This window comes from Lycorma delicatula, chromosome 3 (genome assembly GCF_047948215.1).
Source record: "Lycorma delicatula isolate Av1 chromosome 3, ASM4794821v1, whole genome shotgun sequence".
Taxonomy (NCBI): domain Eukaryota; kingdom Metazoa; phylum Arthropoda; class Insecta; order Hemiptera; family Fulgoridae; genus Lycorma; species Lycorma delicatula.
In genome coordinates, this window is record NC_134457.1 from 50,253,044 (window position 1) to 50,266,025 (window position 12,982).

Here is a 12,982-nt window from a genome sequence, read left to right on the forward strand (position 1 = left end):
CCGCATTGTTCATTACCCTCGTGGTTGTAAGAATAATATTGATAAATAACAATTAAAGTATTCAAGTTTTATAGAAACCTGAAAAAGAACTAAATTACAAAAGAAAGAATAGTGCTAACTTTGCTAACTAAAGAACATATATGTCTAATGAGGAAAATTTCACAACTTATTTTTGTTTGCCATGGTGACAGAAATTAATTTAATTTTTCCTTTTTTTTCTTTTTAACGAAATCTTTAATTGACAACTTTATTCCCCAAGGGAGCTAGGTCCTCGATGTATGGCTTAAAACCCTTCCCTAGAATAATATGAATGTATCCTGCAAATTTTAAAGCAATCAGTCAGTTGATAAAAGACCATACAACAGAGAGACAGACAAGCAAACAAACTTTCAGCTTTATATAAAAGATACATTATACATAAATAGAAAATATTTATCAATGAAATATTTAACATTTATCAATGGAATAATTTTATATTTATGATGTAAACAAAAACCAAAGTTTATATTTACAAACACACAACACTTACTTTAGCAGGTGTTTGTCTTAATGCAGCTAATGCTTTGCTATGTGAGATATTGCGGAAATCTTCACTATTTACTTCTAAAAGCTGGTCACCTGGTTTTAACCTTCCATCCTTCGCAGCAGCTCCATCAGGATATACTTCGTGGATAATTATAACACCCTAATAAATCAAATAAATAATAATATTATTGAATTAAATTGACAATATACTATTGGCCAGTCAAATGGTAATAATGAAATAGATTTTTCTTTATTCAAAACGTAAACACATACTATTTTTATATTTTTATTATTACTACTGTTATACCAAATCAATAAATTTAAAACTATCATGCATACCATTAAAGATAATGATCAATGAGTAAATTATGTTGTTCTAAAATAACTGAATGATAAAAATGAGAATATCATCAAAATCTTCATATTAATTCTACATTAGCATATTAAATGTTTTTAATTATACTCTAATTGTTGCTATTAAGGGAAGAAGAAAAGTGATAAGATTTTGATAATACTGTAACTATCGACAAAATAAAAATGATCCAGATAAAAAATCTCTTTAGGTTCATAAATTCATTCTTTTTTAGTAGTTTTACTTGTATTAGTTACAAAAGTATACAGTATTATAATTTTTTACATGCATATTAACATAAGACTATTGGCTCTTTGTTTACAATTAATATACAAAAAAAAACAAATTTTTTATCAATATCATACCATTCTTCTATCAAGTAAAATTGCAATCTTCCAATTAAGAAAGTTTGTATTTTAAAAGTAAATTTCATGTAAATGATTTCACAAATATAAATAAAAACACTAGATTTGTCATAAAAAGAAGTATGGATTTATTGCTAGGGCATTAATAACACCATGTAGTACCTTATACATTTTTACTTTCCCAGCTAGCACAATAGCAGAGCTATAGCTTTAGAAGTATTGTATCTTTAGTAATGTAATTATTCCAATTTGGGCAGAAGCGGTTTTTATCAGATCTTGGCGTTTTGACACCTACAGAACCCAAAAACCAGATGGAAATTTTTGTGGATGTTCGTAGATATGTATGTGTGTTCGGTGTCGCACTCTAAATCACCTTATATCTCCAGAACTACAAGACTGATCTTGACCAAACTTGGTCAGATTTCTTCTGTATACTGGGCATTGATGCCATTAAATTTTCAACATAAAATGTCAAGGGGGTGAGGCTGTAGAGCAAGGTCACCCTCAGTATCTCGAGATTTCACCTAATTAAGGTCTTATTTTTCTTAGCCACATTTGTTATCAATTAAAAGATAAAAATATTTTCAAAAACAATTCTTTGCAAATTGCACCCCCATCCAAAAAAATGCTCTAAACTAGTGGCTAAGTGGATATGCTGCATCAATAGTAATTCCTGTTACCACAAGGAGTGCTAGTGTAGCACTGACATGCTAAATTAAGTTGTATGTGTATGCATGTGTAGCTGTGTGACTGGAAAGTCCTACAACTGTGTTGTCAGCTTTTTGACATATTGAATTAATCAATAGTTATTTCATAAATTGTAATTTTAAAATAATGTAATGTTTTTACAATATTTTGTTTTAAAGTGACTGTAGTTAATAAATTTAACTTTAAAGATTTAACTATGTTATTGACACTTTTAAATATTTAGTTTTAACTAAGAACAAATAATTATAGAAATCTGAAAATAAATAAATAAACAATGAATTTGTAAGAAAAGTGTAACAAATTATAAATAAGAAACATGTCTAATTAATTCATATTATTAATTAATATTTTATACTTTTATAAATTTAATAAACAGAGTTAATAAGTTATCATTATTTATTAACAAACAGCAGTGATTTAATTTAATATAACAATACATTTAATTAAAAAGATACGGCTTTTGTTTTCCATGTACTTTGTTCAATACTGTTATTATTTTCTATCTGTTGGAGTAGTTTAAAAAATAAGCTTTTATAAACATATGAATCATACCAAATATAAAAATCCAGCTAGTGGCTGAAATAATTATATCTACAGATTTATTTACTATGAATACAAGAATACCTCTTGAAAAAAGAGTATATGAGTTATTATACATTTCAAGTTCACTGGTAAAATTAAACTCATTAATTATTAGCCATGTTTTTCATAAATATGATTCAAAATGATACTATGAGGGTAAATCAAATGTAAATGGGATTTTTGTTCTTGAGCAACTATGGTTGGTAGGACTGGGCCCGCACTTCTAGTATGCTTGGGTGGGGTCATTAGAAGTGGGAAGAGCCAGCCATTGCACAATCACAACCAATTCATCAGAAATGCTCACGATATCGCAGCAACAGGTGTACCTCTCCACTGCGCAACGCATAATTATAAAATTTTCTGCTTGTTCAAGCGAGGGAAACCTTCCGGAGATTAACCGCGAAGAACGTGGACCAAACATTGTCAAGGACTCGTGTGTTTGCCTGGCATAAAGAGTTCAAGGAAGGACGAGAACAAGTGGAAAATCAGGAACACGATCTCCGTCTTCGGACCAGCATTACAGACGAAAACATTCGCACGGTTCGAGACATTCTTGAAGACGATCAACGGGTGAGAGTATCCGAAAATGCAGAACAGGTCGGAATAAGTTATGTGAGCTGTCAAGCGATCATCACAAACAACCAACAGTTCGGTAAAGTGTGTGCCAGATAGGTCCCTTGCCTTTTGATCGCAGATCAGAAGTCGAGACGTTTGGAGGTTTGTCAGAGGCTTACAGCAAGGTTTGTGAAAGAAGGCGATGCACTTTTGAGTTGGATCGTCACCTGCGAAAAAACATGGTCCACCACTACACTCTCCAGTCGAAACAAGCCAGTATAGTGTGGCGGTGGAAAGGGGAGACAGCCCCAGTAAAAGCCAAGACTCGACCATCAGCTGGCAAAGTTCTTTCAACAGTTTTCTTCGACCGGCGAGTCATTTTGCTCACTGAGGTTTTTCATGAGCAACAGGTGCACCCCTCCACTGTGCAACGCATAATTATAAAATTTTGTACTCATGAAGAAGTTCAAGCGATGGAAATTTTCTGGAGATTGACTGCACAGTTTGGGGACCAAACATTGTCACGGACTTGTATATTTGCCTGGCAAGGAAGGACAAGAACAAGTGGAGAATTAGGAATACGATCGCTGTCCTGGGACCTGAATTACAGATGAAAACATGCGCACGGTTCGAGACATTCTTGAAAATGATTGACGGGTGAAAGTATCCAAAATTGCAGAACAGGTTGGAACAAGTTTTGGGAGCTGTCAAGTAATCATCACAAAAAACCTACAGTTCGTAAAATGTGTGTCAGATGGGTCCCTCACCTTTTGACTGCAGAAGTTGAGATGTTTGGAGGTCTTCAGAGGCTTACAGTAGGGTTTGTGAAAGAAGATGCATTTTTGAGTGGATCGTCATCTGTGATGAAACATGGGTCCACCACTACACTCCCCAGTCGAAACAAGCCAGTATGTAGTGGTGGAGGAAAGGGGAGGCAGCCCCAATGAAAGCCAAGACTCGACTGTCAGCTGGCAAGGTTCTTTAACTATTTTTTTCGAGTGATGAGGCATTTTGCCCAGTGATTTTTTGCATGAGCTATGCACTACTACCAATGCTGCTAACTACTGCGAGCTGTTGAAAGAGGTGAGGGCTGCATATTGCTGCAAAAGAAGAAAACAACCAATTCAAGAGGCCATCCTTCTCCATTACAATGTCACACCCCATACTGCAGCTCTAATGGTCTCAAAACTAGAAGAAAAGCACTGGACTCAACTTGATCGTCCTCCCTACAGCCCAGACCTATCGCCCTGAGATTTTCATTTGTTTGGGCTGCTTAAAGAAGCTCTAGGAGGGCAATGATTTTGAAGATGATGAGGGCGTGGAGGGATTCGTGCACAATTGGCTTCTGATGCAAACAGCTTCATTCTATGATGCACCGATATAAAACCTTTCTTCTTACTGGGAAAAATGTATTTCTAAAGCAGGAAACTATGTAGAAAAATAAATTATATTTGCCTTTTATTTTTCAATAAATAAATTTAAAAAAAATCCTGTTTATATTTGATTTACCCTAATATTAAAAATATTATATAAAAGGCTATTGTTAATTAGCAAAAAGTATTATCAAGAATGCAATCGCTCTGTCAAGTGAGGTCAGACAAGTAATATATCCACTAGTGAAAATATATAAAATGTTTGGTCATATTGGCAAAAATGTTTGGTCATTAGGGATTAGGGGATGAAAATGAATTTTCTTTATGTTTTGAGATATGAAGATTATGAAAATACCATTCATGTATAAAATTTTGTGTTCAAAAAAATCCATAACTATTTGATCAATTTCCTTGAAATTTAGATATACTGTAGTAGTGTATTTGAAGTTGTGCATGTGAGAATTTGATCAAGACTGGTTGAGTTGTTATTGAGTTAAGCCCAATTTAAGGTTGACAGCAGATAACCTCAATTTGAGATTATGTTGACTGTGTATGGTGTACTTTTCATATGGGCTTATGCAGTGAGTCACAGTGGTGACTCATATCATTGAAACTTGATGCTTATGGGTAGGATTAACTAATTGAACGTATGTAGTTCATGGTATTCTGAAAATAAAAAGTTAGTCTTCTTGCACAGAACTGCGGAATAGTTTATTAAACTGGAATTTGTATTATCTCAATGATAAGGAATCCTGCTCCTTATCAATTTCTGACATTGGAATAGTGTAAATGAGATTAGATGTCACCTCATAAAATATTAAATATAAATGTTACAGTTTATAGGGACAAAAAATGTATTCTTAAAAACACACTAAACATTGAACTAAGACATTTTAAATAATAAATATATTTTTTAGTGTTAACATTTTAATGGGTGATTTTTTAAGTTATAAAAAATTATAAAATGAATACCAGGTATCAACAATATAGAAAAAGATACATTTTTTCAATAACTTCATTTCATATCCAAAAATCAAATTTCAAAAAATAAATTAACGAGAATGTATGTATGTATGTTATGTATGTAATGTATGTGTATGTAATGTATGTATGTTATGTATGTTTACATAAGTGCTCAAAGTTTTACTCGTCATCCAAATTTTAAATAATTTTTTTATTATGCACTACAATTATAATTTTTATTAAGGAAAGGCAAAAAAGAGTAAAAGAATAAATGAAAATTTTACTTTAAGTGCTACATTATTAGTTGAAAATGGCATTCTTCAATTATAAATTCCCATAACTTTTATTTTTAATTTCAATCTTTTTACTAAAAAGATTCCATTAACTTCATTGAAGTTTACAAATTACTGAAGCTAAAATCAATAGGATTGAAAATAATTCTGCATAAGGGTTCATTAAATAAACATTTTTTTGATTAAAAAATCTCCCAAGATAAAACTTCCATGTCAATAATATCTCAGAAGAAGGCTACAAAGAAAACTACAAGTAAAAAAAATCCCTTTCAGCATGGTGGAAGGTGGAGATAGATTTTACCAATGCTAAGTAGTGGATAAAAAAGATTTCCACTTTAAAGTTAAGAAAAACTTCAAATTTATTTAATATGACAATGTTGGATGTGAAAAAGAGTTTCAATGTTTTGCATATGACAAGCCCCATCTTACTATTCCAGCAAAATTTTGGTCATCCCTTGCCGTAAGGGTTGGTCATATCAAAAATTGTTTCAGACAAAGGTTTTACGAGGGTAATGTTTAGAGGACTAATGACCACTTTAACTGATTTGCTACTGTGCCTATTAAGGGAGGTATGATTCTTTATTATCTTTGAAACCCCATTTTTTCAACAACCCTGGGTCAATGGTTAGTGATATAAAAAAAAATTTACTTACATAAGTTTTATGCCTTTATCCAAAGAACAGTAGAAACTTTAAACAAATTCAATATTTTAGAAAGTTACAGTAAAATTTTGTTTTTTCAAAAAAGCCCACCCATTTCCACCTCCATGGTTCGATTTTGGCCATTAACAAACTCGACCAAGATTTTGGGATAAGTTATTTTTAAGAAACAATTTGAAAGTGATTGGCAGAAAATTATGGCAGTTATCATGTTCACCAGAAAATGAAATGTATATATAAACTTTTGAGCTGACAGAGCTCACAGTGGGGGATGTGAAACCTGAAGATATGTCAAAATTTTCTGGAAGTCGAATCATGGTACCCATTACAATATCTAGTTTTCAGATGAAATCTACCTAAAAAAAAAATACTGATAGAAACTACATAAATTACATACCAAAAGCGTGTCAGATCCACCAACAATGCTAAGGCCAAGTCCCATTTTGTCTTTATTGATTTCAATTGTGGATTCAGTACCAGGTGTTATTGGTGCAGTTGCTGGATCTGGTGGTGGCTCTTCTACACAAGTAGATTGTGGAATAACATCAATAATAGGTTTTGGTGGTAATTCTGAAAGGTAAAAATGTTTTTATTATTGACTATCTATACTAAAAAAAAACAAAATATAATTATATACAAATAGTTTTACACAACAAATCTTATTATCAGTCTTATAATAGTATACTACAAACATTTATAAACATTTAATACTTTAATACACATTTATCTAGTTACTAATTTATGAACACACACACACACACACACACACACACACACACACACACACACACATGCACACACACACACACATATAGTATTTTCTTCGTATAATTCATGCAAAGAATTATACATAGACAATTTAATATTAAGTAATATTATCTTTATTGTTTTGTAATTTTACCTATCACATATTACACAATTAAACAAAAATAAATGTTTTGTTAAAAATATAATTCTAAGCTTTTTCAAATAAGTAAAATGTGTGCAGGTTATTTATTTATATTGTTAATTATTTCCTCCCTCTGTCTGGAATATTTCATATATACATACCTAAAATAAAAATATAATAAATGGTATTATATAATAATAATGAAAAATAAATATAAGTATTAATTTATCAAACCAATGATGGGGACTGGATGTAGTAATATACATATTAATAATGTTAAAGAAACACTTACATGATAATTATAATGTTAAAAATTAAAGAAATTATCATTTGGCTTAGTCAGTGTTTATTATTTCCTGTATCATGGCTGAGAATAAATAGAACTTGCCTTGGTAATGATTACATAATCTTTCACGATAGAAATAGTAAGTTATAGACATCGATGAAGCTCAAGCTCTGGTTAATATTTAAAATTTTAACAAAATAATATTTTTAGTATGCAGGTGTACTGGTAATTGACACTGATGATGAGAATATGTCTTGAAAGCGCTACATTTTGTTTAGTGTACTTACCTTATTTCCTACGATGGTTTAATTGTTATAGTACATAACAATAATAAATAAATATATATATATATATACATATGTGTGTGCGTGTTTGTTTGTTTGAGTAATATGTGTTTGTGATTAGACATAAATAATAAATATGTGTTTTTATTAGTAATAATTTTTAAAAGTAGGATATTTGTTTATATATTTTGATTACAGCAGGCTGTCACTCATTTACAGCTACCATGCTACCCTTTTTTTTATAATGAGTAATGAATTTTGTAGTATGTATAACATTCCAAGTGTTGTGTGTATGTGTGATTTTGCTAAACATATATTATTAAAAATATGAATACCTTAAACAAATCAATGAACGCACTTTAGGCAGTGACTCATTGATTTGATTAAACATGTATATTTGAATATTACTAATAACATTACATTTTTAATTTGACTATTAACAGACATTGTTGGATATATGGATCTATCGTTAGTTGCATTAATAGATTACTTTGTTTAATAAAAATATCAGGTGAGCACTTTCATCATTAAATATAAATGTTTTTTTTTTCTTCAGTCATTTGACTGGTTTGATGCAGCTCTCCAAGAATCCCTATCTAGTGCTAGTTGTTTCATTTCAGTATATCCCCCTACATCCTACATCCCTAACAATTTGTTTTACATATTCCAAATGTTGCCTGCCTGCACAATTTTTCCCATCTACCTGTCCCTCCAATATCAAAGCGAATATTTTAGGATGCCTTTAAGATGTGGCCTAAAAATATGTCTCTTCCTTTAGCTATATTTTTCCAAATGCTTCTTTCTTCATCAATTTGCCGCAATACCTCTTCATTTGTCACTTTATCCACCCACCTGATTTTTAACATTCTCCTATAGCACCACATTTCAAAAGTTTGTAATCTTTTCTTCTCAGGTACTCCAATCATCCAAGATTCACTTCCGTATAAAGCTTATTTTAATCTTTGATATAAGCAAATTATATTTCTGGCTGAAAGCTCATTTTGCATGTGCTATTCGGCATTTTATATCGCTTCGTCCAATAAATGTTTTATGACAACTTTTAATTCCACTGATTCATAAATCTGAAAATGTCTTATAGTAAAAAAAATAAAAAAATGTTGAGTATTTCATTTTACTTTTGCATATTTAGAGGTGATTATTAAACTGAATTTCCTCAAACTATAGTCTATTGTGAAAATATGAGTACAAAAAACATAAAGTAAATATGAGTAACATAACATAATAGTAAAGAAAATTACAGAAAATAAAACTACAATGAAGAGTTCAATTTAATTTTTACTTACAAATTGATTACAATGACAACATGGAAAGCATTGGAAACAAAAAAACAACAAAGGCAAACATTAATATATACAAAAAATACAAATGAATTATGTCAAGTAATAAATATGTGTTTTTTAATAGCAATAGTTTTGAAAACTAGGTTATTTATTTATATGCTTTGATTACTGCAGGTGTCACCCAGTTACAACTACCACACTATTCTGTTTTTATGAGTAATGAACTTTGTAGTATATGTAAAATTCCAAGCCTAACTAGAATTCTAACTGAGTCTACCCATTCAATTTTGTATTTAATGGCTGGATTCTAACTTCTGTATTTCTAGCCAACATTTTGTACTGATTTCTAATTTTAAAAAAATTCTAGCCATTTAATCTAAGGATGAAACAAGCTACAGAAACTCTCAAATACTCAAAATAAGAATTGTCTACACTTCCCCACATAAAAGAGATAAGTTGTACAGTATCCAAATCAAGAAAACCGTACAACATATCTAGACATCGTAAATGTCATACAAATCAATTAAATATAAACAGTAATGGTTATAACACACACACAGTTCATAAAATTTCTTAAGCTTATTATCTTCTGAGTCCTTTTCATAATTAATTCACAAGCTTTTTATATTCTATCCTTACCAGATTACTATCCTTATTTCATTAAAATAATTAATTATGCAGAAAAAAACTCAGAAATTTGTGGATTAAAAATCTGATCTTTAGCAGACAGAAAAATTTTTATTCCTTTCAGTAAATACTCCTGTTCTGCCTGCACCTTACTATCTTGTTTTGAATACTTCATAACCCCAAAAACCTGCTTTTTTAGTATCAATCTATATTCTAATTAAATCCATAATGCCTTCAAGTATCTTATTATGAAAATAAGTAGGCAATGTATTTTCATTCTTTTATTTCCTCCCAAAATCAGTGCTTTATATACATAAGTTAAGTAATTTAGTTTTTCTCTAAGATTTGAGATTTTTATAGTTCATATGGAGGAGAAATTAACCACTTGCAAGAGATTTTATAACTTTGATTATACAAATTCAATCAACATTTCAATATTAAATCTGTGACATTTATTACGGATGGAAGGAACACATATTTTACTGGCATTTGGTAACACCAATAATATAATCAAAGCTTAATAGCGACAACAACAAAAACAGGCTAAACATTTTTCAATTAATGTCTTCTTTTGCTAATCATGCATAATGTTTTCTCACTTTTAATAAAATTAAACATTTTTTGTTATTGAATTTTTAAAATTATATTTTTAATATTTGGCTTTACAAAAAAGTATAAGAATCACATTTTTTCTAAAATTTTTAGAACTATTTTTACCAATAGTTTTCATAACTGTTTGACAATATATTTTCAGCAAAGCCAGGAAATAAATATATATAAAATTTTTTTTTACCTTTTTTATAAAAAGCTCTTTAAAACAAGATTATACCACTTGGTGCAACTACTGCCTGAGCTTTGAATTATTAGATTAATCTGACGTCTTAAGGATTTAGAAATAAAACAATATGTTTATAAGAAATTAACCTTATTCATTTATCTTTGATTTGATGTAAAATTTAATGAAAACATAAACAGTCAACAATGCTCTTCTGCTACCTGGTTTCCCAAATTATGCACCTGTACTGATGAGCCCTTTATCATGAACTCAAATAAATACAGATTTATTGTTTGTTTGTAAAGAAGGAACGGACTGGACTATCAATTTATAACTTTCTAATAACAAGATAAGAAATTTTTTTATAAAATCGAATTCGTAGAAGTTTTAAAATAAAATCACAATATAAACCGTTCCAGTATATTTTGTGTAATCATTTTTCTGCAATTCAACACTGTGGAATATACAAGCTTTATTCAAAAACTATTTCATCTTATTTTTTCTTGGGAAATTAAGTCAGGGAGTATGTTCCATAAATAACATGGATACCAAAGATAACATCATTTAAATTTCATTAATAAATAGGTATACACAAATATTAGATGATGACTATTATCATTCAAAAATTAAAAAAATTACTGGTCATTTTTTTTGATAATTTTATATGATAGACAAGACTTCCTTGATGAAGGAGTGTGAAAACTTTCCCAAGGAAGATAATCAAAAACAGGCTGCATTTTTGAGTTAAGTAATACTTAAATTTTTTAAATAAAGAAAATCTATAAAAATAAGTTTATAAAAGCTATGGGGGGTATGCCAAATACTTAAGAAGTAAAATGGCTTTTAACAAAGAGATGAATGAAAATATATTAATGTAATGAAAATATACTAATAAAATGCTATCTGATAATAAAAATTAACTAACTTTAAATCTTTTAAGGTCTTTAAAAATACCTTGAAGATGAAATTTTCTGGCTTAAAAAACCATCATTTTACTAAATTATATTATTCAAGAAACAGTTTACTTGAACCATACTGTTATATTAATTTATTTTCTAATGTGTACATTGCAATCTGTTCAATTAGTGAACAACAAGCAACCTCTCCATGGCCCAATGAGATGACGATGATAAGTATGACATGTAAATGAGGTCTAGTCTTGTACAGACTCAGGCCAACCATTCCTGAGACGTGTGGTTAATTGAACTCCAACCACCAAAGTACACCAGTATCCACTTTCTAACATTCAAATTTATAAAAAAGCAATTAACTTTATTAAGATTTGAATGTCAGAACCTTCACTTCGAAAATCATCTATTAAACAATTGATTTGCAATGATGAGTTAACCATCAGACCAGCCCAGTGGATCTACACTGTTATATGAAAGATAAATATAATTACTGTTACTAGTGAAATTATTATCATCAGCATCTATGAAAAATTACTGACTTGGTTTCTCTGGTTCTTTAGCAGGTACAGGGGTAGGTGTTCGAGCAGCAGCAGGTGCTTTGTCTCCTGTTTCAGCTGGTGCTCCATCCTTTTTCTTTTCTTCTTCTTTAGCTTTGTTAGGATTGCAAACAACTAAGGACACCATTCCTTCAGTTTTCTTTAATAATGCTGCAGCCTGAAATATTTTCAACAGAATTATTACAAACATTCCCAATACAGAATTAAACTAAATTTTTATTCAGACATACATAATTTTTTTGTAATTTTTCATTGAAACAAATAGCAAGAATTAACAAAACTAATTTAACAATGTGTGCCAATTAAAATGCTGATATCAAACAAAATGAAATTCTTCAATTGTTTCAAATTTAAAAAGTAAATATTAATGTCATTTATAAGACAAAATATGGAAAAATGCTCAAAATCTATAGAATTATTTTTTATTCATTATGATATACTGTCACACAACATACTGCAATTTGGTTGGAAGTTTAACAGCTGATTTTGTCCAATTAAAGAATGACTACTCCTGAGACAGCATTGATAATGCAAACAGAAATATATTTAAGTTTATATAAATATATTTTTTTCCACAAACATTACAAATTTTTCATTATTTAAATTATAAGTTTTAAGATGTAAAATCTATTGCTAATTTATAAAAAAAAAAGTTTAACTAAGACAAAAGTGGATAAGAATTAAAACTATCAATTACAATGTCATAGATATAGATTAACAACTATAAGAATTTTATTAAAATATTTTGTACTTGAGAAAAATGCAAAATATTTTATAATTTTATTTATCACTGACATTCAAAATTTGAATAAAATTAATCCAATTATTTAGGGAACAAAGAAGGTAAAACTTAAAACTTGATTAATCTGTGCACAAATTTAAAGAGGTTAATTAAATAACTGTTTACAGATTTAGATCAGTAGTATATAATTACAATTTCATTTTTAAATTTAAGTGATAAAATAATAATGAATAAT

The 12,982-nt window shown here is 29.5% G+C and overlaps 1 protein-coding gene across 1 annotated transcript in view; it reads right to left on the reverse strand.

Moving 5' to 3' along the window:
- LOC142321587 (multiple PDZ domain protein-like) overlaps positions 1 to 12,982 on the reverse strand; it is a 1,133,813-nt gene that overhangs the window by 39,695 nt on the left and 1,081,136 nt on the right. The window contains exons 36-38 of the mRNA XM_075359801.1: positions 11,988 to 12,162; positions 6,773 to 6,945; positions 530 to 685 (exon numbers count right to left, since the gene is read on the reverse strand). Coding sequence (XP_075215916.1) covers positions 530 to 685; positions 6,773 to 6,945; positions 11,988 to 12,162 — 504 coding nt within the window. The remainder of the gene's footprint in view (positions 1 to 529; positions 686 to 6,772; positions 6,946 to 11,987; positions 12,163 to 12,982) is intronic.